The sequence below is a fragment of the Kogia breviceps genome, chromosome 13 (genome assembly GCF_026419965.1).
Source record: "Kogia breviceps isolate mKogBre1 chromosome 13, mKogBre1 haplotype 1, whole genome shotgun sequence".
Classification (NCBI taxonomy): domain Eukaryota; kingdom Metazoa; phylum Chordata; class Mammalia; order Artiodactyla; family Physeteridae; genus Kogia; species Kogia breviceps.
The window spans coordinates 32,668,985-32,696,156 of NC_081322.1; the positions used below are offsets into that span (position 1 = coordinate 32,668,985).

Consider the following 27,172-nt stretch of genomic DNA (forward strand, 5'->3'; position numbering starts at 1 on the left):
TTTTTTAAAGAGCCATTATCTCTTAGGATTACATACTGAAATAATTATGGACAAAATGATATCTTGTATTTGCTTCAAAATAATATGCATGTTGGAGGAAGTGGTGGGAGTTTAGATGAAATGAAATTGGCCATGTGTCGATAATTGTTAAAGTTGAGTGATAGGTATATGGAGGTTCATTACAATATTTTATCTACTCGTATATGTTGTGTTAAATTTTCTACTTAAATAAGAGGTGGAAAATAAAACTACTAGGCATATGTATTTTCAAAATAAAAATTTTTTAGAAATATAGGTAAGCTTAAAGGAAAAATTAGGGTTAAGTCAATGATTATAATATATAATCACTCTGCCCTTCCAACCCAAGCCCAATCTTAATTCCTTCAGACCTGAGGAGAGCTTTTTTTTCTTATTTCATAAGCCTAGGAGACCTACTTCTGTCATTGGTACTGACTTTATAATCTCTCTTTCCAGCTTATGTGATACTATCCACAAGGAAGCAGAACTCCAAAAGTCTGGTTATAAACCATTTGAAATTAATTACCCACTTGATAAACTATGAAGGCTTTAATACTTATCCAAAGGAAGAAAGACTCAGAAGACAACATAAGGCAGATTCAAAAAGATAAATTCAAGACATTAGTCAATATAGCTGGAGAATTTACTTTTATTCTTGCAGTTTTATACTAGGAAGTCAACATTTAATAATCCATTGTTCACAATTGATTTATAAAAAATTTTAATCCTTAAATTGTACATCAATATCCTATGATTCCAAATCTTATTTATCACTCTCCTTCAAGTCTGAAGAAAATGATCACGTAATTTATTAACTTCCACAGACAGCACAGTCTCACTGACATAACATTTAGTCTGAAGTCCTATACTCATATGAGAATTAAGAATAGCCAGTATCAAACTGGCCTGCAACCTGATTGTGGTCCTGGCTCAGGATACCTGTAGTAAATTTGTAAGTCCACACTAAGACACAAAAATAAACTAGGGTGTGTATGTCATATAAAAAACTTTTCACAGTAGAGTAAAAATAACATTAAAATGTTACCAAATTTCAATAATATTATGGTGTTTTATCCAATTAGCTTTCAAAATGCCTGATTAACTGAATTAAATGCAAATAACTTTGTATAGGATTTTTTAAAATGTTTGCCCAGCATTTCAAAATGGTTATGGAATATAACTTTTAAAATGTCAAAATATGCTATACATATTGCACTTTTCTGCTAGGCTGGGCTAGTATCCTCCATGGCAAGATACCAAAACTACTGAATAAAATATGCTTTAAAATCAATAGGTACTTGATTAATTTCCCTGAAATTATCATCATCATTATCAAAACCTTCCAGGATTTTGTAAGATTTGATTCCTTAAATACAGTTTTAAGTTTAACTTAAGGAGGGAAAAAAAAACCCTCATATATTTGACTTTTTATTTCCTTTTTTGGTCGCTCAATGACCAAAGAGAATTTTAAACAAATTATGCTTCATCTTTCTTGGCTTAATAAAAAGCAACAATTTCTATTATCCAAATTAAGAAAAATTATAGTAATCAAAAGCTATTAACTTTCAAATGTCTATGTATGTCTGTCTGTAGGTCCCCTTAGAACCTTTCCAAACTTTCATAAACAATAGATTTTAATCAACCATGTACTAGAATCAAATTCGGTAAGGAAAAACTTATTTTGCAAAAATAAAATCACTTCCCAACATGCTTGACAGAAACAAGCTATTCATTTTCATTTGTGTTCCATTGAAGACATTACTGAAATCTGTCCAATGGTTTTATTTCCAACTGGTCCACTACAGAATTCTTCGGAATGTTTTAAGATTGGCTGTAGCTAGAGTTCTGACTTCCATTTGGACCCTGCTCTCCTTCACTGTTCAAGTGGGGAAGAAAGAGATTTTACACCAATTAAAAGACTCGTTTTCAACACCCTGATAACCCTACTAACTTTTAAAGTTATTCCGCGCTACAACTCTACAAAACAAAGACGTTCCCAATTATAAGACACAGATGTGGAAAAATTAAAATCCAGAAGACTAACATTTGGTTTTATGTTTTTATTCTTATGTAACTTAGTGCCCTCACACATAACAAGCATTCTGGAAGTTAGTGTCCATTACACTCAAAAATTTAAATTAGGGTATGGGATTTTGTTGTCATTACAGGTATCACTCAACATAGAGATTAGAGCTTCTTCTAGACAAATTTCCTATAAAATTAAATCATACATAGAAAATCTTATTCCTACTAATTATGAAAATCAAGAAGTGTTCTTCCAAAAAAAATTATTGTCCAAAGGTGTAATAAAACCATATGTAAGTACAGTAAAACTTTATAATTAAAAGTCAGAAAGAAATATGGTAATTTCCTGGAAAACACTGAATATTTAATATAAAAACTAAAACTGAAAATACCAGTAACTGTGGCAATAGGATTATTGCCTTATCTTGTCCATCATCATCTTGCAGCTTCAGGCCCTGCCACTAGTGAAGAATCACTCAGGGAATTTCTGCAAAAAATGCATCCAAAGGCAGCTGTTTGAATGACTGCCTTAAACAGCTCCTTGTATAAGTCAAGTATTAATTTTTTCCAAATGGTCACATTAACATATCAGATCTACAAATCTATCTTAATGTTACATAACTTATTTATTTTTCTTAAATGATTAAGATGGGTAGCATTTCTTTGTTTCCCTTCTGACCTTTTTTCCCTACCCCAAATGATCTGATGTACAGTGAGAGCTGAGAACCACTGAACTTAAATGAACAGATCCTATTAAAAAAAAACAAAACAAACAGAAAAACACACAAAAAAAACCCACCACAACAAAAAAACCTTTTTAGGACAAGTGACTCATACTTAGCAAAATTATGTTACTGTTTGCAACGGATCTTTGAGTCACTCAAAAGCCAAAATTATTTATTTACCTTTATAATATCAGATCAATCATCTACGTTTTTGAAAAATGCTACTGAAATTTATAAATAGGATAACAGCCAGTAGTGGGGGTAAAAAGTCAAACTGACATGGAACTACTACAGAATTCTTTATCCCTGAATTTTAGATGAACTTGCCTCTCTCTGTTCTGTTTAAATTTATGTACAGTATATAATCATATGTTGAGGGATACCTGTAATAGACCTGCCATTACATTAGGAAAAGTTACTTAACAGATAATCAGATTAATGTATTTTTTTTTTAATGAGGCGTTCTCAAATCTATCAAGTCACAAATTAAGAAAAATGAAAAAATGTCATGAAGTTTTGGAAGAAACTTTACAAAAACAAAACAACATAATCTATGAAAAATTATGATAATGCATATGAAATATATAATTAAATAAAATCAATAACTAAAGTCTACAAAGTACCTGTTTGGAGGAGGTTTTGGTTTCGGCATCTTACTAAGAATAGTTGCCATCTCTTTTCTCTCGTCAAAATTCTTCCACTGCTCATACAGTTTTAAAATAACCCTGATTATTTCCAAAATCTAGAAGAAAATATTTGAAAAGTTCTCAATGGCAAATTATCAAGCAACATTTAGTATACAAAGAACACACATCATATCCTAGACATCCCTTAGAAAACAGTGAAAAGATAGTCTCTATCCTTCAGATTAGGTTAGATAATCCTGATAAATGTGAAAGCATATGTATGCTCAGTCTATCCTTATCCATCTCTGCAGTTGGTTTCCTTCTACCTACTGATATCTTAAACCACAACAAAATAGTGAGGTACTAGGAATAGAGGTCTAAATCATGAAAGAGTATGCCACTACAGAGTACACTCCTCTAATACCAATTGTTTCCAACAATTTAATGGGAGGTAGTGCACAAAAGACTGTTTCGATTCTCTACTGTGCGTGAGTTAAGGTGCTCAAAAACCGGCAGCTATACAAATCTGTCAAATCCAGTTTCCAAATTAGCCCTCTTCTTCATCTGAGTAGACCTAACCTTGGATTGATTCTAGAACATTTCAGCAGAAAAGGTAGAAGGGCAAAAATCACTTTGTCAGGAGGTAGTCTGTGTTACAGAAGTTTACAGTAGTCACTAGGTAGCTTTTAAAATAACCCTGGCGGGCTTCCCTGGTGGCGCAGTGGTTGAGAATCCGCCTGCCGATGCAGGAGACATGGGTTCGTGCCCTGGTCCGGGAAGATCCCACATGCCGCGGAGCAACTAAGCCCGTGAGCCATGGCCGCTAGGCCTACGCGTCCGGATCCTGTGCTCCGCAACGGGAGAGGCCACAGCAGTGAGAGGCCCGCATACCGCAAAAAAAAAAATAAAAATAAATAAAAATAAAATAAAATAACCTGGCAATTAGAGGCTACTTTGCAACCAATCAAACATAAATTTACCATTCTGTTTAATCTTAAACTGAAGATAAATATAACCTAAATGGTCAACATCAGTTCTTCTTGCCAACACATTTCTTTTTTTTTTTTTCCCGGTATGCAGGCCTCTTACTGTTGTGGCCTCTCCCATTGTGGAGCATAGGCTCCGGATGCGCAGGCTCAGCAACCATGGCTCACGGGCCCAGGCGCGCCGCGGCATGTGGGATCTTCCCGGACCGGGGCACGAACCCATGTCCCCTGCATCGGCAGGTGGATTCTCAACCATTGCACCACCAGGGAAGCCCCCAACACATTTCTTAACATTTCTTTACCAAAAATATTCTTAGCCTGGCTAAGAATTTTAGGCTCATGGTAAGTAAATATGACATTAACTTTAAAATGGTCAAGTTATATTCAGTTAAGGGAATTTTAAAGATTACCTTCTCCATATCCACAGAAAGCTCAGCAAACCACTGTCTGGCATCTTTCTGCTGTACAACACAGGCTACATGCAGGCAAGCTGGAGAGAAAATGAGAGACAAAGGTCCATGTTTAACTGCAAACGTGGAATGTATGGACTCAGAATAAGATATTCACTTAAATTTTTATGTGTATTTTCTTATATTCTTTTTAAAAATTATATAGATTCATATAAAAGTTGCCACTGACCATCCCACCAGCTGAATCTTACAGGGAGGGAAAGTTACTGGGCTATATATATATATATATATATTAAGGTCCTTGTCATCTGCTCCTCACTGTGAGCTAGTCATGATGCAGTTGCCTTGAGAGGGCACGTCAGAGAGGAAGAAGTCCACTGAGGAAATCAGAGCAAGGAAAGGATCCCTGCATAGCAGTACACAGTAATGGTCAAAATGCACCCACAAGTCAGAGTGACAAAACAAACAAACCAAAAAACCATCCAATCAATATACTGATAAATTTCAACACTACTGTGTTTTGGTATTTCAATTAAAAGCAGTGTTGCCTCTGCTTTTTAAAGTTATTAGCAAATGATCAAGTTAGATGAAAACTGGGCACCCTAGTACAGAGTTCAGTGTTGTAATCAAACAGATCTGAGAAAAAAAATATAATGCACTGCATACAATGTAATTATATACATAACTTACAATATAAACTAACAAAGAGAGTGAAAGAGCCCAAAGTCTACATCATAACTCTGCCTCCCAAGCGGCCTGCCTACCTTGATCCCACACAAGCTTGTTAAATGTTACATTCCCTGGTCTGGTTACCCATATGACTTTGCTAAGAATGACATTCTAGGCAAACAGCAACTCACACGTGCACGGACATTCTGGTTGCCCCAAGTTAAAGAAAGCTATTTATAAAGTAGGGCTTAGGTTCAGGAAGGATTGAGAGGCTAGAGGACAAATTATAAAAACAGGTAATAAAAATACAGTGGAAAATACCATGACAGGGCATACATAGAGTAAATTAGGGAAAGAGACATCCTAAACCCAGACTGAGATGATGCAGAGAGTGCGGAGTTGGGGACGGTGTCACTAAAGAGATGATATCTAATCCAAGTCTTCAAAAAAGGTGAGAGTGGGAGCAGAGAATGATATATACATAAATGGTAAAAAGAAGCTGTGGATTTTATCCAGAAATTGGGAGGAGTACTGAAAGATTTTAACTGAAGCACAAATTCTGCATTTTAAAAAGCTCTTTCTAGCTCAGAGTTTCTCAACCTTAGCACTACTGACATTATGAATTGGACAATTCTTTGAGACCGCCCTATGCACTGCAGGATGCTTAGCAGCATCCCTGGCTTCTACTCACTAGATGCCAGTAGCATCCCACCCCAGTTGCTACAAGCAAAACCATCTCCCGACATTGACAAAAATGCTGTGGGGAACAAAATTATCCCTGGTTGAGAAGTGGTAGCCTTGCTCAAGTGTGGAAGATAGACTGGCTCTGAGAACAGGGATGCTGGAGGCCACTAGCCAGGAAGGAGACTGTTGTGATAACCTGGATAAAAATGAGAAGGTGGCTATGAGATTTCTAAAGAGTGTGGCACAACAGGTGTTGGGTACCAACTAGATGAAGGTATCGAGGAAGATGAAAGAGCCTAACTACTGGGTTTCCAACTAAGGTAACTAGTGCTATTCACCAACATAGCAAAGACATTAAAAAGAGTATATCTGGGGGCAAACTGATGAGTTCAGTCCTAATCATGAGTCTGAAGGCCAGTGAGATGCCAAAGGAAGCTATCCAAAAGGCAGAGATTGATGTAAAGGCCAGTTCAGGAGCAAGATCTTGGTTAAATAAAGAAATTTAAATGTTTCAACACATAAAGAGATAGCAGAAGCCATGGGCGTCAGTGAGACTACCCAGGAAGAACAAAAACAGCAGGGGTGACGAAGATGTGACACACAGCCTTCCTACCCATGCAGATCCCAGTATTCCTTCCCACTGAACCCAGATGCCACTTCAGAATCCTTCCAGGGAGCCTCCAGTACTACAAAAGTATAACCTATTTACCACCCCTCATGTTAGAAGGCGGAGAAACACTAACATTTAAGGGGTAACTGAATAAAGAGAAACCAACAAAAATTAGTCTGGACTGGTAAAAGAATGGGGGGAAAATCAAGAAGACAGAGTCATAGAAATGAATACAAGACAGAGAGGGAACCGAAACTAACAAGTGCCTAACATATGGCAGGCATTATTTAAAAGATAACTCGTTTAATTCTTGTAACAACTCTATACTGAGTTTTTAGTACCCTCCTCCAATTTTACAATTAAGGAAACAAACTCAGAAAGGTTAGATAATTTTCCCACAATTGTAAAGGAAGAAAAGTTTAAACCTAGGACCATCTGTTCTAATTCATGACAGTACTGCCTTCCACTGATAATAGAATGGTGGCTAACTTCCCCTCTAGAAAGACATTAAGGACCACTGAAGGCTCCTTTACTTGACTGCTGAGGACCTAATTGGGCTCAGGAAATAAAAGACCTAGTTATTTTATGTAAGTTACAACTAGTATTAGAAGGCTTAATTCCAAACTTCTCCCGCTAAACAAACAGAAATGTTCTATTCAGACACTGGTTAAAACTATTTTAAACGATTTCAAAAAAAAACTTACCAAAAAAGGGGGGTGGGGGGACAATAATCCTGATTTGTGATAGTTGCAGTTCATATTATTGAAAGTTCACATGCAAGGAATAGTCTATTACTTCAAGGAACATAAAAACATAAAGTACAATAGGTTGAAATTTCTTTTAGGATGACCTAAATAGGTATACAACAATTTAGCTACTAAAGATACACCATATTTACATACCTAAAGCTATCATGAAAGGAGGATACAGTAGGCAAAGATCCGTTCTGTAGGTATCATTCACTATCCTCCTATAGAAATGTAAATCATATTATTACTGAAAGCAGAACTACCTCATATGACTGTACATTACCCTCCAGAGAGGGCCAGATTTCCCATATCTGTATATATTTATATCTCTTTTATATTACTGTAACACAGATATAAAGGTGAACATTAAAGGAAAAAGATGGATACATGAATGTGACAATGAATAAGCATATTTTAATGAATAAAATTACAGCTAAATATATTTAAAATTTTAAAACCTCACAATAAATTTTAATATAAGATAAACATTTTTCTAATTTTCCAAAAATTAGAAAATCAGATAGGAAACCAGAAATTACACAACGAATTAATATATATGTTGAATATCACCAAAAATATTCTGATTATTTTAAAGATAACATTTAATTTATTTTATGGAAATATAGTTGAAATCAATGTTTTAATTTCTGCTGTACAGCACAGTGATTCAGTTATACATATATACTTCTTTTTCATATTATTTTCCATTATAATTTAAAGATAACAATCTTAATTTTCATGTAAACAGTGTTTTTCATAAGAATCAAATTTTATTGGAAATATTCATCAAATAGATAATTTAAAGGTCTATCATTTTAGCATTTATACCAGTATAGTTATTAGAATTCAACAAGCAGATATTTCACTCAACATAAAATATCTTGGGGCACTAGTTTAATTACTTTAAAAATACTAAACTTCATATTTAATTGTCAACCTTCCTAGCTAATAACATGTTACACTATGAATAACTTCTGTTCTAATTACCATGCAAGGGGAAGCAACATGTCTTCTTGGCCCATGTCCTGCACATACTGGAGCAAAGGTCTATAAGGATGATACACTATCAAGCAACAATCCTAGAAACAGTTTAAAAAATGTGTATGTATAAAAACAGATTTATTATAACACAAAAACCTTACCATTACCCAACTGATTTTTAATTGTGTATTTCAAAATGTATTTTTCTAACTCATGCTTGCTTCCCTCTTATTCTCTTAAGCAAGCAGTATGGCAGCCCTAAACTCTACTGTAATAGTGAAGGCAGTGCTCTCTCTGAAATATACCTTGGTAAATCGGTTGGCAGTCAGTCAGCATCCATTCCCTTAGAGACTCAAAGTGTCACATCTGCAACACACTGAAACCTCTTATTAGCCTATAAATCCGTAATTCCCAACTGGAGGAGCAGAATTCTGCCAAAGACATAATCTATCTTTAAATAACACCACACACATACACAAATTGTGCAAATAATTTACAGTGGTTTAATGTCCTGACTGGTTTGCTTGTAATCCTCTTATTATAGTTACTATAGAACAGAAAAAATTTCCCATCCTAAGTAGTATATACAAACTATTTTACAGGCTTCCAAGAGCATATAGGTGATGATGCCACTAGGTACTATGATTTACCATCACATATCACTTGGATGGTTTTAAAATGCACCTCCCTACAATTATTTCTTTAAATTTATGACTTCACTAAATTTGAAAGTAAGTTTTACTCTATTAATCACAAGGAAGAAATATACTTACCATTAATTCTAAAAGATAGAATTCACATTCTAATATCTGTTAAAAAAAAGATTATAAATGTCAACATGAAACCAAATTAGATGAGTCTACTTAGTCTAACATAAGAATGTAATTAGGCATTTATCAAAAATTTTTACTAAAATTTTTTTAAATCAAGAAAACACAATAGCTTATATCAGAATGAACATATGCTATAAACAATTACTTGTTACACAATGCATGCAACTGTAATTATGAAACATTTTAATCCTTGTAAAGAAAAGCCAGCCTCATATATTACTTATTTTTATTTAAAATAATACTGTATAAGCTTCAGATTTTCCAATATACTTCCCACTCAACAAATGCAAAAATGTAATTATCTCCACTTAACTGTTATTCTTGTTATATTACAAATTAATAAGAGAATACTGAAAATGAAACAAAAATACAATTTAAATAGAATGAAAATATCCCTTGCAAGGTGGAAAAAGAAAAACATGCCTATTAAAATGGCAATAGAAATGCATCTTCTAAAATAATGTAAAATTTCAAGTATGGTTTTCATTCTGTTTCATTATAGTAATTCTCAACCCCAGCTGCACATTAGTAGCCACCTGGGAGCTTTAGAAAATACCAGTGTCCAGGTTTCAACCCTGAAAATTCTGATTTAGTTGATCCAGAGAGGCCCTGACATCAGTATTACTAAAAAAGCTCCCAACGTGATTTAATGGACACCCAGGGTTGATAACCACTGCTACAAAGTATTTTTTTAAATGGTAGAAGCACTTTAGCTTTAATTTAGAAATAAAATCCATATTCTCGTAGAATCTGAAACTGCCATTTCTAGGAGACTATTCAGTTTATTTTTATATAAAATGTAGCTAGTTTACATACAGCTTTAACAAGTAGTTTTATTTTTTACAATATACTTACATGGTTCATCCTATAAGGAAATTCCTTTGGAAAGGCATATGAAAATCTAGTTTTCACTGCAGAAAACAAACAAACAAACAAAACAAACTGAGAAAATGGGGAATGAATAAACACAAAACTTCTTTAATACAATGTAAAATATTAGAGGTAGAGCTAAATCATTTTTAATTTTTAGTAGGAGCCCTTGAATATGCTTAGGGATGCAGATTTTTTGTTTTCAGGCAAGGGGAAAGACTGAGTGGCAGAAAGCCCTAGGCCCCCATCTATATTACAATTAGAGAGTTTCAATGATTTATTTAATATATTAAGAAAGAGTTCTGCTACTTAAAAACTAAAGGAAATGGAAAAAACACCACTGGCTTTTATCATTTCTAAAATCTTTCCAGCTCTAGAATGGTATTGCTCTATTTAGTAATTTAGCTTAAAAGGAACATGGGTTATATATGTGTTCACAAGTATATATATATGTTTATATTTGTAAATATATACAGTTGACCCTTGAACAACACAGGTTTGAACTATGCATGTCCATGCATACAAAGATTTTTCCAATAAATAGGTACTACATGAACCAAGGTTGTATATGTAGATTTTCCAACTTTGCAGAGGGTCAGAGAGTCAGCACCTCGAACCCCTGTGTTGTTCAAGGGTCAACTATATATAAATACTGGAAGGATAATACAACCAAAAAATGTTAACAGTAGTTATCTCTGAGATTTAAGGATTTTTACTAATCTGAACTTTCTAAACTTTTTATAATAGGTATTTCTTTATCAAAAGACATTTTAATAAAATCATGAACATATATGCAAAGGTCTCTAGGACTTTCTTCATACCACACACAAATATATATACACACGCTCTTAGTCACTAAGAAAGTACAAAAGAAAAAACTGTTAATTAATCCTGTATCTCCTCAAAAATGGTAGGAATTGACTATTCTAACAGCTAATTTAGATAGGTAACATTTGCCAAGATTTGAAACCTAAGCCATTTAAACTTGACATTAGGAAATGTCTACTTAACCTTTCCTTTCCTCTCCTTTTAGTTAATTTTAAAATGTACCCATCAAGGTTACTGAGTTTCACAAATCCCCCCCTTTTATATTTTTTTAAATTTTTTGGCCATGCCATGGGGCATCAGGATCTTAGTTCCCCAACCAGAGATCGAACCTGCACCCCTGCAGTGGAAGCGCGGAGTCTTAACCACTGGACCACCAGGGAACTCCCCACAAATCCATTTAATGTAAGCAAGATATGAAGTGTACAAGCAAAACAGGTACTTACATAATGTTAACCAATCAACAAGGTAAAATTATCTCTGTATATAAAGCAAATCTACATCCCTAACCCCTGGACCTTGACACCTAACTTACTGAATTAGATTTTACCTGATGCTGTCAACGTCTCTCCTATTCCATGATAAAATTGCTCTGCATTTTGATTTTCTACTTCCTAATCCTTTTCTTCTGACCTGGAGGAAAATGCATCTCTCCCCTCTATTGCTACCCCTACCACTTGTACATTTGCTTTCATCTACTCAACTGACAAGTCAACATTTTTCCTTTGCACCTTTACCATTCCTCCTCCAATAAATCTGTTCTATCACTTACTAATATGCTCAAATTTCCCTTAAAAGCAAAACAAATGAAACCTCTACCAAATTATATTCCTCTACTTTTTAAAAGTAAGACTCTTGAGTAGGCTGCCATGTAAGAACTCACTGAGAAGGAGGCTGTCTGGAGGCCAGGAAGCTAATCATGGCCAATCAAGGAACTGATCAAGGCAGGCACTTTGATCTTGGACTTCCCAGCCTCCAGAACTGTGAGAAATAAATGTCTTGTTTAAGCCACCCAGACTTTGGTGTTTTGCTATAGCAGCTGAAGCTGACCAAGACGCCCCCTCACCCAGAATCCTGTTATTAACATGTTACATTAGTATGGTACATTTATTATAATTAATGAACTAAGATAGACACATTATTACTAACTAAAATCCACAGTTTATTCTGATCTCCTTAGTTTTTAACCTAATGTCCTTTTTCTGTTTTAGGCTCTCTTCCAGGATGCCACATTACATTTACTTGTCATGTCTCCCTAGAGTCAGTATGCTGTGACAGTTTTCCAAACATAACTTATTTTTGATGACTTTGACAGTGTTTAGGAGAACCAGTCAAGTATTCCGTAGGTTGATTCCCTATTGGAATTTGATGTTTAATGATTAGACCGAGGTTTGGGGTTTTCAGAAGACCACAGAAATGAAGTGCCATTTCATTATATTACAGCAAAAGTACATACTATTAATGTCATTTATCATTGTTGATACTGACATCGATCACCTGGCTGATACAGTGCTTGTCAGGTTTCTCCACTGTAAAATTATACTCCCACCTTCTGTCATAATATACACATTAGAAGGAAAGTCACTATGCATAGCCAACACCTAAGGAGTAGGAATTTATGCTTCCTCTACTTGAGGGGGGAGTTAGCTATATAAATTATTTGAAGTTCTTCTGTATGGGAGATTTGTCTCCCCCCCCATTTATTTATTTATGCTATCATTTATTTATATCAGTATGGATGCATGAATATTTATTTTATACTTGGATAATACTTTGGGTTATAATGCAGTATTATTCTTTTTTATTTTCTTGCTCAAATTCTTCCAGCTTTGGCCATTGAAAGCTCTTTCAGTTGGCTCCTATATGTCTTCAACATACCCCCATTAACGAGGGGTTTGGTTTTGGGTTTTGTTTTTTTTTTTTTTGAGTACTTACTTACTTACTTACTGGCACTATAAGATGCTCTAGGTCCACCTTGTATATTTCCTGTCTGATCACAAACCCAAAGGTCTGTTTTTTTTATTTGGTATACATCTTCTATGCAGCGAAAGCCACTATGCAGCTCTCTTTCTCAAAAGGTATCAAGTCTCAAATTTCTATCACTGGCTTCATATTTCTAAGAGGATGTTCTACTGATATTTACACTCAAAATGTTGAAGAGTAAATCTAATTCTTTTCAGAACCCACTCATTCTCCTCTTCCAGTACCACCTTCACCTCCCAATGCCCAGGCATGAAACCTCAAATATCATTTTTGACTCTTCTTAAATCTATTCTTTTCAAAAGTCCTGCTGACTCTATCATTCATACCTAGCTTGCTTGTTCTCCTTGCTGGCTACCAAAACGTTATTTTAAGGCTTCATTAGTATTTACCTTATTATTTCAATAACTTAAAAGTTTTTTCCTACCTTAAAATTGTTAGCTTTACTTCTTACAGCACCCAGTGGTGACAGTACTCACTACAGTTTGCCATATATATAAAACTATTTCAGAAAGGGTTTTTTTCGCTGAGTTTTTTTGTTTATTTTTTTTTTGGGGGGGGGTTGGCCATGCCACACGGTTTGCGGGATCTTAGTTCCCCGACCAGGGGTTGAACCCAGGGCCACGGCAATGAAAGCACCAAGTCCTAACCACTGGACCACCAGGGAACTCCAGGTGGTTTTTAAATTGTGGTAAAATATATTACATATAATTTACCATCTTTAACCGTTATTTTTTTCTTTTAACATCTTTATTGGAGTAATTGCTTTACAATGGTGTGTTAGTTTCTGCTGTTAACTGTTTTTAAGTATACAGTTCAGTAGTATTAATTACATTCACATTGTTATGTAACTATCACCACCGTCCATCTCCAGAACTCTTTTCCTCTTGCAAAACTGAAACCCTGTATTCGTTAGGCAACAACTCCCCATTTCCCGCTCCCTCCAGCCCCTGACAGCCACCATTCTACTTTCTAAGCCTAGTAATCTGATTACTCTAAGTGCCTCATATAAATAGAATCACACAGTATTTACCTTTTTGTGACTGGCTTATTTCACTTCTCATAATATCCTCAAGGTTCATCCATGCTGTATCACATGAAAAACCTCAAACTTTGTCTGTCTACTTCGACTCACACTCTCCTCCAATTCATCTTACGTAATTCTGCCAGAATCATCTTCCTAATACACAACTCTGGCATCACCCTCATGTTGAAAAATAAAGCTTTCATAGGTACCGCCACTGACAACAGAACAAGCTGCAGATTCCTCACTGAAGGCCATCTATTATCTGGCCTTAGCCAGGTAAGGGGGCTATTTCCCACTATTTCCTCACTCACCATTCACTGAATGTAACTCAGTAGCTTTTCCTTATATTGATCAAACTGTTCAATGCTCCTATCTTTCCCCTGCATTTCCCCAGGTTCAAATTCTTTCTTCACCAAATTCTATTTAAGCTTTTTTGGATTCATCTAACAAATCAACTTTTCCCACTCAAAACATTCATTACATTCTCTGTTACTCTCTTATGCCACTTATTTTCTTCTGTATTAATATTTGTATATTGATGTCTTATTTTCTTGTCCTTAAATTCTTTGTATTTATTTTTATATCCACCACTGCATCCAGTATGGTGTTTTCCAGTGATAATGATGCTGCTGTTGATGACAATGAGAGTAACTGCTACAGTTTACTGAGTATTATGAATTGAATTATGCCCCGCCCCCGCCAAATTTACATGTTGAAGCCCTAACCCCCAATGTGGCTGTTATTTTGAGACAGGGCCTTTAAAGAGGCAATTAAGGTTAAATGAGGTCAGAAGCATGGGGCCTTAATCTACAGGACTGGTATCCTTACAAAGGGAAGAAACACTAGGGATGCACACACACAGAGAAAGGGCCATAAGAGGACACAGCAGTAAGGCAGCCATCTGCAAGCCAGGGAGAGAGGCCTCAGGAGAAACTTAACTTGTTGACGCCCTGATCTTGGACTTCCAGCTTCCGAAACCATGAGAAAATAAATTGTTGTTGTTTAAACCATGCAGGCTCTGGCATTTTGTTATGGCTGCCCTAGCAAACTAACACACTGAACAAAGCACGGTTCTAAGAGCTTTATTGATATTAACTTATTTGATCCTCACAACAACTGTATGACATAGATGTTATTAATATCCTCATATAACAGAGATTATATTTCGCTTAATTTGTCATGTCAAAAGCACTGGAGCTGAAATATGAAAACTAAGCTGTCTGGGCAATATAATACACTGTAAAATTTATGAAATAAGTAAAATAGTCTACTATAAAGTTCCCTATTCATTGGTAAAGTGAATATGAGTGTGCCTTTTAGCCTTTGTATGAGAAATAAAAAACAAACCTTGGTAATAGGTATTTTACATTTTCAAAAATATACACCTAAAAAATCTGGAAAACAGAGACTAAAGTAAGAAGAAAATAAGGCACCTATAATCTACTCAGAGATGAGCACTGCTAACATTCTGGTATATTTCCTTGCAGTCATTTTTCAATTTTTTAAATAATTTTGATTTTCCAGAGGGCAATTCAATACTTCACCAATGGGATATATTTGACATATTAAACTCTATGGCAAAACTGATTATTACTCTTCTATCCTCAAAATAAGATATGACATGAAAAAGATTGAATTAATTATTACACTCCTTTCAGAAAGGGAAATGACCCCCAAAACGTGAAGTTCTGGCTCAGAAACTTAATACAAAATGCCTCTGCCTCTTCTGTGTAAGATCACAGAAGTAAAAAAATAATAATTTTAATTATCTTTTATTAGGTGGTATCTTTTTGCTTAACCTATGAAGATGGAACACAGCATAATATTATTACCTTGTGTACAATACTTTACGATTGTTACTTTACAATGCTATTTCCTTTAATGCCATGATTCACAGGCACGTAAACCCCATGTTTTTAGGTAAAGAACTAAGGCCAAAAGGTAAAGCAACTTGTTCAAGGTTATACAGCTGCTGCTTAGAGACAGAACTGTTGCTTAGAATCAGCTCTACGGACTAAAGAGTCAGCATATTTTTCTGTGCCATATTTTTCCATAAAGAGGGAAAAAACACAATCCCCATCAAAGACATAATTACAATTGCTAAAGAAATAGTTTATTTCACCCACAAGAATGACACAATAGCTAGTTATTATGAAGCAATAAAGTACAATAAAATTGAAAAATAAAAATTCTTTCTTAACCTTATTATAAAATTAAGAGCCACAGAGTTGATGTTTATGGCTCAATAGTTACTAGCCATTTTTAGCATTAAAAGTAATGTCTTAGAGATAATACTTTAAGTGGTTTAAAAATTTTTTGTATTTTAAAATTTTTAGCCAAATACATTAGGCATAAAGGTGATCTCACCTCAGGAGATTTAATAGACCCAACTAATCTCTCATAGGTCTCATAAAATGAAAAACAACTATGTCCTATGGAGCTTTCTTTAGAATTACAATCTTAAAGCAGGATATATTTTCTGCACTTACATACAGAAGTAGCAGCAGAAATCAATCTTGTATTTGAGACTACTCCAAATTCCTAGAAAAAGAAAAGTAAACAAGATTAGGTACAGAGTAACCCAATGAACCTAAGTATATCTGAGGTCTATTCAAAACAGAGCATTTCCTATGTTCCTCCGATGTTAGCAGTTATCTACCTACTTGAGGAATGATGTACTTAAATCTCTACATTTATGACCTTTCCTTAAAATTGCTACACTTTAACACAAATGCTTAAATAATTTTATAATTTAATATTATTGGAAGGTACCAAATTAGAAACCAGACTCTAAAGTGACAGTGCCAGTTTTTTGCACTCAAATTAGTTGCCAAGAGTTTTTAGATTCTACACTTAATTGCCAGAATAAGTATTAAGTATGCTGCCTTTCAGTTGAACCTAGACTAACAAACAGGTACTTCAGGGAATTTAATAATAAAACAGTTGAATCTCTGAAGAAAATAAACTTTAATATCACCAAAAGAACTCAGAAGACCATACAAACAATTATTTTTCTTTTCGGAACAGGAAGAGAAGAATGATTAGCATAAGACTTCGGATGTCAGTTCCCATTTCCTCTTTGAACTTAATATACTGCCACTGTAAAAATAACAAAAATTTATGAGGTGATCTACCTTACATATAGTCTCATTTAATTTGATTAGCCTTAAAAAGTTATTAAAGCCTTCTTTTTTTTTGGCCGTGGAATGCGGTGTCGCCTGTAGGATCTTAGTTCCCTGACCAGGGATCAAACCCAGGTCCTTGGCAGTGAGAGTGTGGAGTCCCAACCACTCAACCACTAGGGATTTCTCCAAAGCCTTCATTTTTAAAGCTGAAAAATCAAGAATTGGTTCCTTAGCCAACAGAAGAAACTAAACTGAATACAGTCTGTTCAAAAACCTTCAACCTGCATCCTTATCTAACTGTGTCTGTTTTGGGGTGGGGGGATAATGTATGCCTGTGTATGTATTTATATTTACATTTAAACCTCACACCATAATAACTGATACTGAAAATTAAATGCCCGAGACATCTTCTTAAATGCCATTTCAATATAATTCTCACACAACTGGATAAAACACAGAAAGATTTGGTCATAGTTAAAGATTTTAAAAAATGCTATAACCAAATATGAAAGGATACATCTTTTTCCAGGAATAATTCTATACCCCAAATTCTTAAAGGAAAAAATTTCACCTAATAAATCATAAAATAGGTTTCTATTCAGTAAATCACGTAACAAAAGATATTTAACACACAAGACAAATTAAAACTCCAAGTTAATCTACAAGAGTAGAAGTTTATAAAGATTTTGTCTTGGTTTCTCATACTGGTTGTCCTTCAGATACATAAAATTACATGGTAATATTTGGAAAAGCCACCCCACAATACGGGCCTTTTATAAACACCTTCTTTTCCATTAAAGAACTTAAAAACAACAGAGCTGGTTCTGCCTCCTTAAATTACCACTTACAATTAAATTACATTTAATATTCAGGAATACAATTACTAATCTAAAGACATCATCTAAAAATAGAAACATAATACAAAGGATCCATATTACTGAAGATTACACAGATTATTATGAAGACCAGTTAATAATATCTGCTATTATTATCTGGATTTAGCTGAGCTCTCTCAAAAATACTAAAAAGGTAAATAAGGTGAGCAGAGATTTGGTCTCAGCTGCAAGTTCCCTTCTCTCTTCTCTCTCCCTCACCTAATTTCTCAACCCTCACTACCCAAACCTTTCCTCGTTAGAACATATATTGCTATAACCACCCCAATCCTTGCTCTCCCTCTTGCTTTTCCCTATGGCTTGCTAGGCAGCCAATCATCAGGCGGCAGGAAGGGAAGACAGCAGAACACAGCAAGCATATGGAAGAGAAGGAAGAACATTCTCAGGTTATAGTAGACAAGCTGTGGCATTCATGGAATACTCCTTAGTGCCAAACAATAAATGTCTCAGAGGCAGAAGAGCAAAGCAGTTAAGAGCATGGGATTAGGAACTAGACTCCCAGGGTTAAAATACTGGCTCTGGGGTTTCCCTGGTGGCGCAGTGATTGAGAGTCCGCCTGCCGATGCAGGAGACACAGGTTCGTGCCCCGGTCCGGGAAGATCCCACATGCCGCGGAGCGGGGAGAGGCCACAACAGTGAGAGGTCCGCGTAACAAAAAAAAAAAAAAAAAAAAATACTGGCTCTGTCACTTACCAGCTATACGAACTTAATTTCTTTGTGTCTAAGTTTCCTCACTTATAAAATGAGATTACAACTAAGTAGCCCATAGTTTGTTATGAGGATTAAGTCATAATTTGTAAGAGGAGTCAGAATAGCACATGGTACATAGTAAAATGCTACATAAATGTTTGTTAATTGAATATATAGAGATATGTATATATTTCTTTGATTTTGTATAAATTTCAATGTTTTATATAAATCAGCATCTGTTATTATTTTTACACAGTTAATGTGAAAACTGGGGCAGATTAACCAATACACGTTGACTATACTTTGATAAAGAACAGAAAATTAGGACTTCCCCGGTGGCACAGTGGTTAAGAATCAGCCTGCCAATGCTGGGGACATGGGTTCAACCCCTGGTCCAGGAAGATCCCATATGCTGTGGAGCAACTAAGCCCATGCGCCACAATGAGTGAGCCTGCTCTCTGGAGCCCACGAGCCACAACTACTGAAGCCCGCATGCCTATAGCCCATGCTCCACAACAAGGGAAGCCACCACAATGAGAAGCCCACACACCACAATGAAGAGTAGTCCCTGCTCGCCGCAACTAGAGAAAGTCCGCACGCAGCAACAAAGACCCAACAGAGCCAAAAATAAATAAATTTTTTTTTTAAAAAACAGAAAATTATTTCATACCTCTACTTTGGATGCCAAAAACACACATGTAGGAGCCATTAATACAGGATCTATACTCTTCAGAGAATACCTAAAATATATGATTAAACAAAGTTAAATGTCATTCATATAGAAAAACACATACGAAAATAGAATTCATATAGAAAACATTTATATGGAAAAAAATCAGGACAACTCTATGGCAAACACACGATTCACTTATATAAGGTTCATCAACATTAGATAAGAGTTTCAAATAAGCATTAACATATTCCCCAAATAACAGCCCTACCTGGCATAGAATCTCTTGAAATAGACCGTAGCAGTGGCAATAACTTGTTGTCTTAATTTAAGATGTTCACCTAATGCTTGGATAACTAAAAGAAAAATAATAAAGTTAAATGTATTTCTGAAATCATTATATTAACATTTAACAATAACTTCCATGCAGTTAAATCATGACTATATTCATTTTTAACAAAGAGAAAAACCTACACATGCTATAAAGCTCTACTTGGATCACAGTGGTCTAGTACTAGGATTGCAAATTTGTTAAAAAATATATAGGTATGCATAAACAATAACAAAAAACCAGAAACTGCCTCATAGTAAAATCTATCCTTGAATCAAAGAGGTTGAATGATAGGTATTTCCCCTCTATCTTCTAAGTATTTTCAATGCTCTTCATATTATTACTATTAGACCCCATCAGGGTTATAACTACTGCTTAATAAAGTTTATAAAAAACCCAAAATGAATCCTCAAAACAACAGAGAGGTAGGTTTGCATAAAAGTGAACTGAGGGTGAGAAAGATCCTGTGACAAAGTTACCACGTGGCAGAGCAAGGATCTTTTAGCTCTAAAACTCTTCCGTCCAAAGCAAACTTGTAAGATAGGAGTGACCAATACAGGATGTCAATCCAAAGAATCATTTATCCTCAAAGTACTTTGCTTTAGCCAATCTTAAATTGGGTTTAATGATGCATTATAAAGCATAGGGAGATTAATACTTTTAGACCGTCTTGAGTGTCTCTGACATGTAAGATTCACAAAAGACTTTAAATCACTTTAAAAAAAGATATATAAGTTGTAAAAAGCATACACATGTAAATAAAATTGTAAAGTAGGGACTAAAACAGTTCATCACAAATTACTACAGAAAAACATTTTAATTCAGAGGTAACCAACTGTACCAATTCAACCAATTTAAAACAAACTTTACCATTTGTAAAAAATATCTGTAATTTCCAATACTCTTCTTCTGAGAGAAACTTTAAGTCCTTCTGGCGTTCCTTCAACAGATCTTGTTTATCCAAAATCCACTGCAAACTTAAAAAAGCAAAGATTCAGACATCCTACAGAAAATCAACTAATAAAGTTACAGGAAACATTCTAAGATTGAAGAGGTTGTTAATATTCTGAGAAGTACAAAATACAAGTAACCTTGAAAGACAATATTTTTCACATTTCTTGAAACTTTGACGCTGAGAATTACCTCACTAATAAATGTAAATATGCCCTGAAAAAAATCTGCTCTAATCTTTTCTCTCTTCCTTCTCAGTCTGTCTATCTCTCCCCACCCCCACCTCTGTCACTATTATAGTGTATTTCATTGATTTTAAGACTGAAATCAAGATGCATCTTCAGTGATGCCTAGCATTTTAATGGGCAGTAATGTTTACACTTTCTTAGTGATAAATAATGGTGAAATTGACACTGACTGAGGATGCCTTAGATTTGAAGTATATCTTCTCTCAGATGTTCATGAGTAACTAGAGTAATATTTCTACTTCAAATTCCAATCATGTTAAAAGCTGCTTCAGAATTTATTTTACCAATAGCCTCCACCACCTGCCTAGTCTAGTCTATTTTTAAACAGACACGTAATTGATGTGATCCCCAAAAATATTCTGCATCATGCTTTTGTCACTCAGTATGTATTGGAAGTTTTACATCAATGGATTTGTTATTCAGCATCCTTTTAAATTGCTGCACAGCATTATGGATGGATCATTATTTATTTGGTTAATCCCTGTTGATAGGCATGTAAGTTATCTTTTTCACTATTACAAGTAATGCTTTAATGAACATCTTTGTAATTCACCCTTGTATATTTGATTAATATTTGGAATCATTTCCTAGAACTAATGGGTCAGCTTTGCTGGTAATTTTGATATGCATTCTCAGCTTGCCTTCCACACCAATTTCCATTCACAGGAGTGACACATGAGGGTGTCTTAAAACACATAACCCTACAGGTCACTGCCAATCTTTTAAATACTTTACAACTTAAAGGCAAATTAGTATCTCACTGTTTTTTTTAAAATTTACTTCTAAGGTTAAACATTTCTCCATGCCTTTATTGGTCAAATATAGTTCTTTTGTACATCGTAACTCTAACATGACCATTTTTCTAATGGGATGATTAAGATATGATTTATGATTAAGATAATCTTATGATCTAAAATTTGTGTATTATGGATTAAAAAATCATTTCTTTGTCAAATATGCTCTAGACATTCCCCAAGTTTAGCATGATCTCTCAATATTTAATGATTTGCAATGCAGAGATCTGAATCATGTATTTAGTCAAATCTATATTTTACTTTGATTTTGTTTGTCACACATGGGAAGGCCTTCCCTGACACAAAATGATTTTTTTTTTTAAATTCCCTCATATTTTCTAATACCTTTAAGGCTTTTTTCTTTCGTGATCAATCTGGAATTTGATACAGGGTAGAGTAGGGATCCAGCTAAATGGTTACCCAAATGTCACCAAAGAATTTCAAGTAGTATAATTCTATCATTATATTTGGATCTTCTTTATAATTTCCTATTTTTAATTTGTTTTTCTTGTTCCTATGCCATCCTTTTTTTTTTTTCATTTTTATTTGGCTGCACGGGGTCTCAGCTGCCACACACGAGATCTTTGTTGCCGCATGCGAGATCTTCGTTGCAGCATGAGGGATCTTTTTAGTTGTGGCATGCAGGATCTAGTTCCCTGACCTGGGATCGAACCCAGGCCCCCTCCATTGAGAGCGTGGAGTCTTCTGGACCATCGGGGAAGTCCCTGAGATGCTATTTTAAAACATAAAATTGAGTAATTAAAAACTGGTATGGAAAAACCCCCTTGCTACTATTCTTCAGATTTCTGGCAATTCTAATTATTATTCTGAACTTTAGAATCATTATATCAAGTCCCCAAAAAGGAAATTCATCCAAAATTTTCTTTGGGATTGCATTGTATTTAAAGATCAATTAGGGAGAAATGGTATCTTTACAATGCTGGAATTCAAACTCCATTTATTAAGATCTTTATGTTCTCCAGAGAATATAAAAATTTTCTTCCTACAGGTACTACACATTTCTTAAGTTTATTCTTTTTTTTTTTTTTTTTTTTTTTTTTTTTTTTTGCGGTATGCGGGCCTCTCACTGTTGTGGCCTCTCCCATTGCGGAGCACAGGCTCCGGACACGCAGGCTCAGCGGCCATGGCTCACAGGCCTAGCTGCTCCGCGGCATGTGGGATCTTCCCGGACCAGGGCACGAACCCGTGTCTCCTGCATCGGCAGGCGGATTCTCAACCACTGCGCCACCAGGGAAGCCCTTAAGTTTATTCTTGAGTATTTCATATTTTCCATTGCTATTGTAAATTATTTTTTTCCATCAACAGTAAAAGAAAATTTTCTATTTTTACATTTTGTTACTGGTTATCTTATTAAACCTTTACTATTTCTAATAATTTTTCAATTAACTGAATTTTCTAGTTAATTTTATCTCCATATATTGATAATTTAGTCATTTTTATATCTCATTTTCCTATCAATTACATTGAGAGTAGCATATTCAGAAAAATGTTAAAGAAGCATCCTAATTTTCCTGATGTTTCACCATTAAATATCTCTTGTTAATGCTCTGATATGTTTTTATGATGTTAAGTAATCATCCTATTACTATTTTAGTAAGAGCTTTAGTCAAGAATGGATGTCGAATTACGTTGTCTTTTTAATTCCTTTACTGTTTACTAACAGATTTCCCAATATTGACTACATTTCTACAAAATCAATGTCATTTTTTATACTTTTAATGTAATGTGGGACTCCATTTGACAGTAATTTATATTTACATCAATATTCAAAAGTGACTGTTTTTAGTGCTATCTTTGCTAGATTTTATCAGTGTTATTGTGGCTTCATAAAGAGAATTGGAAAACTTTCTGTGTGAACTAGAACAACTTTAATAGCAGATCCTCTTGAAAGTGGGAAAAAAAATTACCCATGAAATAATGTGGGCCTGGAGCAATTTTTAAAGAAGTAGCTCTCTGGTAACTTTGTTTTGGCTTTCAAATTTATTTTGAAAATGGAGATAACCCAAAGGTATATCTGTGATTATTTACTTTTCTCATTCCTAATTTTGTATTCCTGTATCATCCCTTTCTTCCTTTATTAAGTCTAGTCATAGTTTAGTCTACTGTTTCGGTTTTCCCTTCCAAAGAACCAGCTCTTATAATTTCTGACTATTTTTTCCCTTTTAATATATTAATATCAGTGTTAACTTTATTAAGTCTGTTTTCCATAGGTTTATTTCACTGTTTCCTTTTAATACTCTTAAGTAAAATATTTCATTTTTATTCTTTTTCAGTTATTCAAGATGTTTTCTTATAAATTTGGCTTTGCCACCTCCCACAGACATGAATATACATTGATCTCATTATGTTATTTGCTAGATAATATGTAACTGTTTTCAATTTCCTTTGATACAACAAAGTATCCAGAGTTGCTTTTGTAGTTTCAATTTTTGATACCTATTCATTACTTCAGTCGACCAGCAAATGTTTAGTGTCCTTCTAGCTTTACTGCATCACCATCAAAGAATGTGTTGTGTCCTACTTTACTTTCTGGAAAATGCTAGGATTCTCTCTGTTCCAGAATTATCAATTTCTTCTCCACAGTCATTTTATGTTTTTAAAAAGATAAATTTCACAAATATTTTAAAATTTTCCCTCACAGCACGCAGTATGGAAGATAAACCAATCAACACCACATATCACCAAATTTAAGATTACACTGATTGGGTTTCCCTGGTGGCACAGTGGTTAAGACTCTGCCTGCCAATGCAGGGGACACGGGTTCAAGCCCTGGTCTGGGAAGATTCCACTTGCCATGGAACAGCTAAGCCCGTGCGCCACAACTGCTGAGCCTGCGCTCTAGAGCCCCAGAGCCGCAACTACTGAAGCCCGCGCACCTACAGCCTGTGCTCTGCAACAAGAGAAGCCACTGCAATGAGAAGCCCGCGGACTGCAATGAAGACTAGCCCCCGCTCGCCACAACTACAGAGAGACCTCGCACAGCAACGAAGACCCAATGCAGCCAAAAATAAATAAGTAAAATAAATTTATTTTTAAAAAAGATTACATTGATTGTAAGACTCACCATTATTTCATGTTACTGAGAAAAAAAATTGTCATGCTTATAACAGAAATGTTAAAATGGGCAATTTAAAGCCATGAAAACAGCATATTTCATGTCAATTTTCCTCTTTCACCAAAATCACCTAAAACAATGGCTTTCATAATCTTTTTGTTTTTACCGAATTTATTGTCTTGTCTTTGATATTTGTCACCTTTTGCAGATGAGGAACTCCGTGATTATCAAGGGATCTGAGTAAGACAAAGTGGCTCCTTCCTCCAGGGCTATTTGAATTGGGAGACAAGGACAGTTTTCCAAAAAAGCACGTTTAATATTATAGTATTTTATATTTGAAAAGTGAAAAAACAATTGGTTTTATAAAATAGATCCTGGCCCTCTTTTGATAAGCGGACAGTAAATGAAAGCATAATGAGAATGCTTATCAAAAGGCGGCAGGATCTTTACTTTTTTTAAGTTGAAAAAGGGCTGTAACTTCTGATAATCAACAGCTAGCTACCTGTCAATTCTCTCAGCTTCTTTCAAAGTTTACCAGAATACCTCTTCTTCACTACCGAAATTTTCCATATTTTAATTTTGCCCAAGCAAATATTTCAGTGAATGAACACAGTGCAAAATAAAAATATGATCAGAAGTGAAGCTTCTATAGCATCACATCTCCACAAAATCACTTATAGCAAGAAGAAAACCTGCTTTTCTGAAAACAGGTTTCAAAGCCCGTTGTTTCTTTCCTCTAGTGCAAAAGGCTAAAAAACCGAACGAACAATATAGGACTCCATCTTCTTCGCACTCGAAATTTAGTTACTAATGTTCTCTTAGCATTAAAAATTATTTACACTAAGATATCACCTTTATCAGATTCTGTTTGTCTTTCAAGTATACAGTGTACAGCCTACCCAAAGTTCAACTAGTCCCATCACCCACTTTCCTACCTGCTTAAACAGATGTATTTAGGGAGAAATGTTTTCAATATTACTCTAGCTCTTCCATGGTACTGACAGAAACAAAAATTCATGAAAAAACGTTAAAAGATATTGGCAAAGTCCCTGGAAAATACACTTTTAAAACAAAATATGAGACACAGACTAACGAAATGGACAAATGTTGAGAGCACTTGTCCTATACCTTACAAACATAAAACGCCATCTAGGTTTAAGGTAGTGGTAGAAAGCGGTTCATGAGCAGAAACAAGCCTGACTCCCTCCTCTCCTCGGAGTAATATTAAATCCGCACAAGACAGCAGATGAATGACAAAAGATTACGATGCCGACCAACTTTAGAAATACCAGGCAAAAGCGAACCACAACTGTCCTGAAGAGCCAGCCTCACAGTTCTGTACTGTGTCACATTTCCCATACCTGTGCCCATACAATCTCAACCCTCACCGGCTCCGCTCCTCCTCCTCCCCCCACCCCCCGGCCTAGCTAAACCAAGAATCAGAAGTTCAACTCCCGAACCTTCCTTCTCCGGAGACTGAACCCCCTTCCCTCCCCGCAACAGATTTTCCCCCCAACGAAACCCGGCCAGGGGGCGGGGTGAGGGGAGTCGTCCGAGAAAAGCTCATCACGCTTCCGGCCGCCGCCGCTTCCCGGGAGACTCCGCGGCGCTCGGGACATGGGTCGGGATCCAGGCCAAGGGGAGTCGCAGGCCCCGTCCACACAGCACCCCCAAGAGCCAGCCCCGGACAAGAAGACGGAAGATCACTTACTAGTGGGAGCTCTGCCAAAAGTTCCCTGCCATGGAACACAGCTTGCCCTGATAAAAAAGCACCAGCCGGCGGAGCGGCCCGCGGAGCGACCATAGACCCAGCCCTCCCGGTAACCGCGCTCCTCGATCTGATCTGCACGGCTCCGCTCCGCGGCGGCGACGGTGAGAGGAAGAGGAGGGCACCCTATTCTCCTTGACGCCGGCCGGCAACACTCTACTGTGTAAATCAGTTCCTATGCATAAAAGTTCCGGCCCGCCCCGCGGTAGCGGAGGAAGCCGACGGGGAGCAGACAGCCCTTGGGAGCCCTGAGAAAGGAGACGGGAACTGACTCCCACGAAGGCTCGCGGCTGTCGGGAGGCTCTCGCGAGAGTTTCGCGTGGATTTCGGCCGGGACCCCGCGCGGCTTGGTCTTCTACTGCAGCTCCAATTCGTCGAGAAGGGATGAAATGGGGAAGGCTGACGCCCTCTTTGGGCTTTCGTTATTGCGTGGTTGCAGGCTTCCAAAGCAGCACAATGGCTTTGTATTAAAGTATACGATTTCCCGACTTCAATTCTTCCTCCTGTGTTTGGAAAGAGACATAAAGATTATTCTGGCCTCAAAGACCTACCAAAACGTACCGGCACCAAGCCGAATACGTTCTTAACGGAGTTCTTTTGGAATGAAG

The 27,172-nt window shown here is 35.8% G+C and overlaps 1 protein-coding gene across 2 annotated transcripts; it reads right to left on the bottom strand.

Annotated features, from left to right (window-relative positions):
• Window positions 1-649: 649 nt before the first annotated feature.
• On the bottom strand, window positions 650-26,852 carry CCNC (cyclin C). 2 transcript variants are annotated; one of them, XM_059083704.2, is made up of 12 exons: window positions 26,508-26,852; window positions 20,598-20,704; window positions 19,668-19,752; window positions 19,397-19,466; window positions 16,508-16,559; window positions 10,172-10,227; window positions 9,257-9,292; window positions 8,490-8,581; window positions 7,656-7,723; window positions 4,791-4,870; window positions 3,392-3,510; window positions 650-1,894 (listed from the first exon to the last, which is right to left on the bottom strand). In XM_059083704.2, exons 1-12 carry the CDS (start codon window positions 26,537-26,539, stop codon window positions 1,840-1,842), a joined length of 852 nt encoding a protein of 283 aa, XP_058939687.1. In that variant the 5' UTR covers window positions 26,540-26,852; the 3' UTR covers window positions 650-1,839. The 2 variants fall into 2 exon arrangements, with proteins under 2 accessions (XP_058939687.1, XP_058939688.1); XM_059083705.2 differs by lacking the exon at window positions 650-1,894 and adding an exon at window positions 2,087-2,530 and having other exon boundaries at window positions 26,508-26,804.
• Window positions 26,853-27,172: the final 320 nt, after the last annotated feature.

Bases quoted from the DNA above. Each gene is read 5' to 3' on its own strand.
- CCNC (XM_059083704.2), bottom strand. From the start codon at position 26,539: ATGGCAGGGAACTTTTGGCAGAGCTCCCACTA. The intron at 4,871-7,655 runs GTATGTAAATAT...TTTTCTCTCCAG, and splicing joins TCCTTTCATGATAGCTTTAG to CTTGCCTGCATGTAGCCTGT. The intron at 1,895-3,391 runs GTACTTTGTAGA...CCACTTGAACAG, and splicing joins CCAAAACCTCCTCCAAACAG to TGAAGGAGAGCAGGGTCCAA.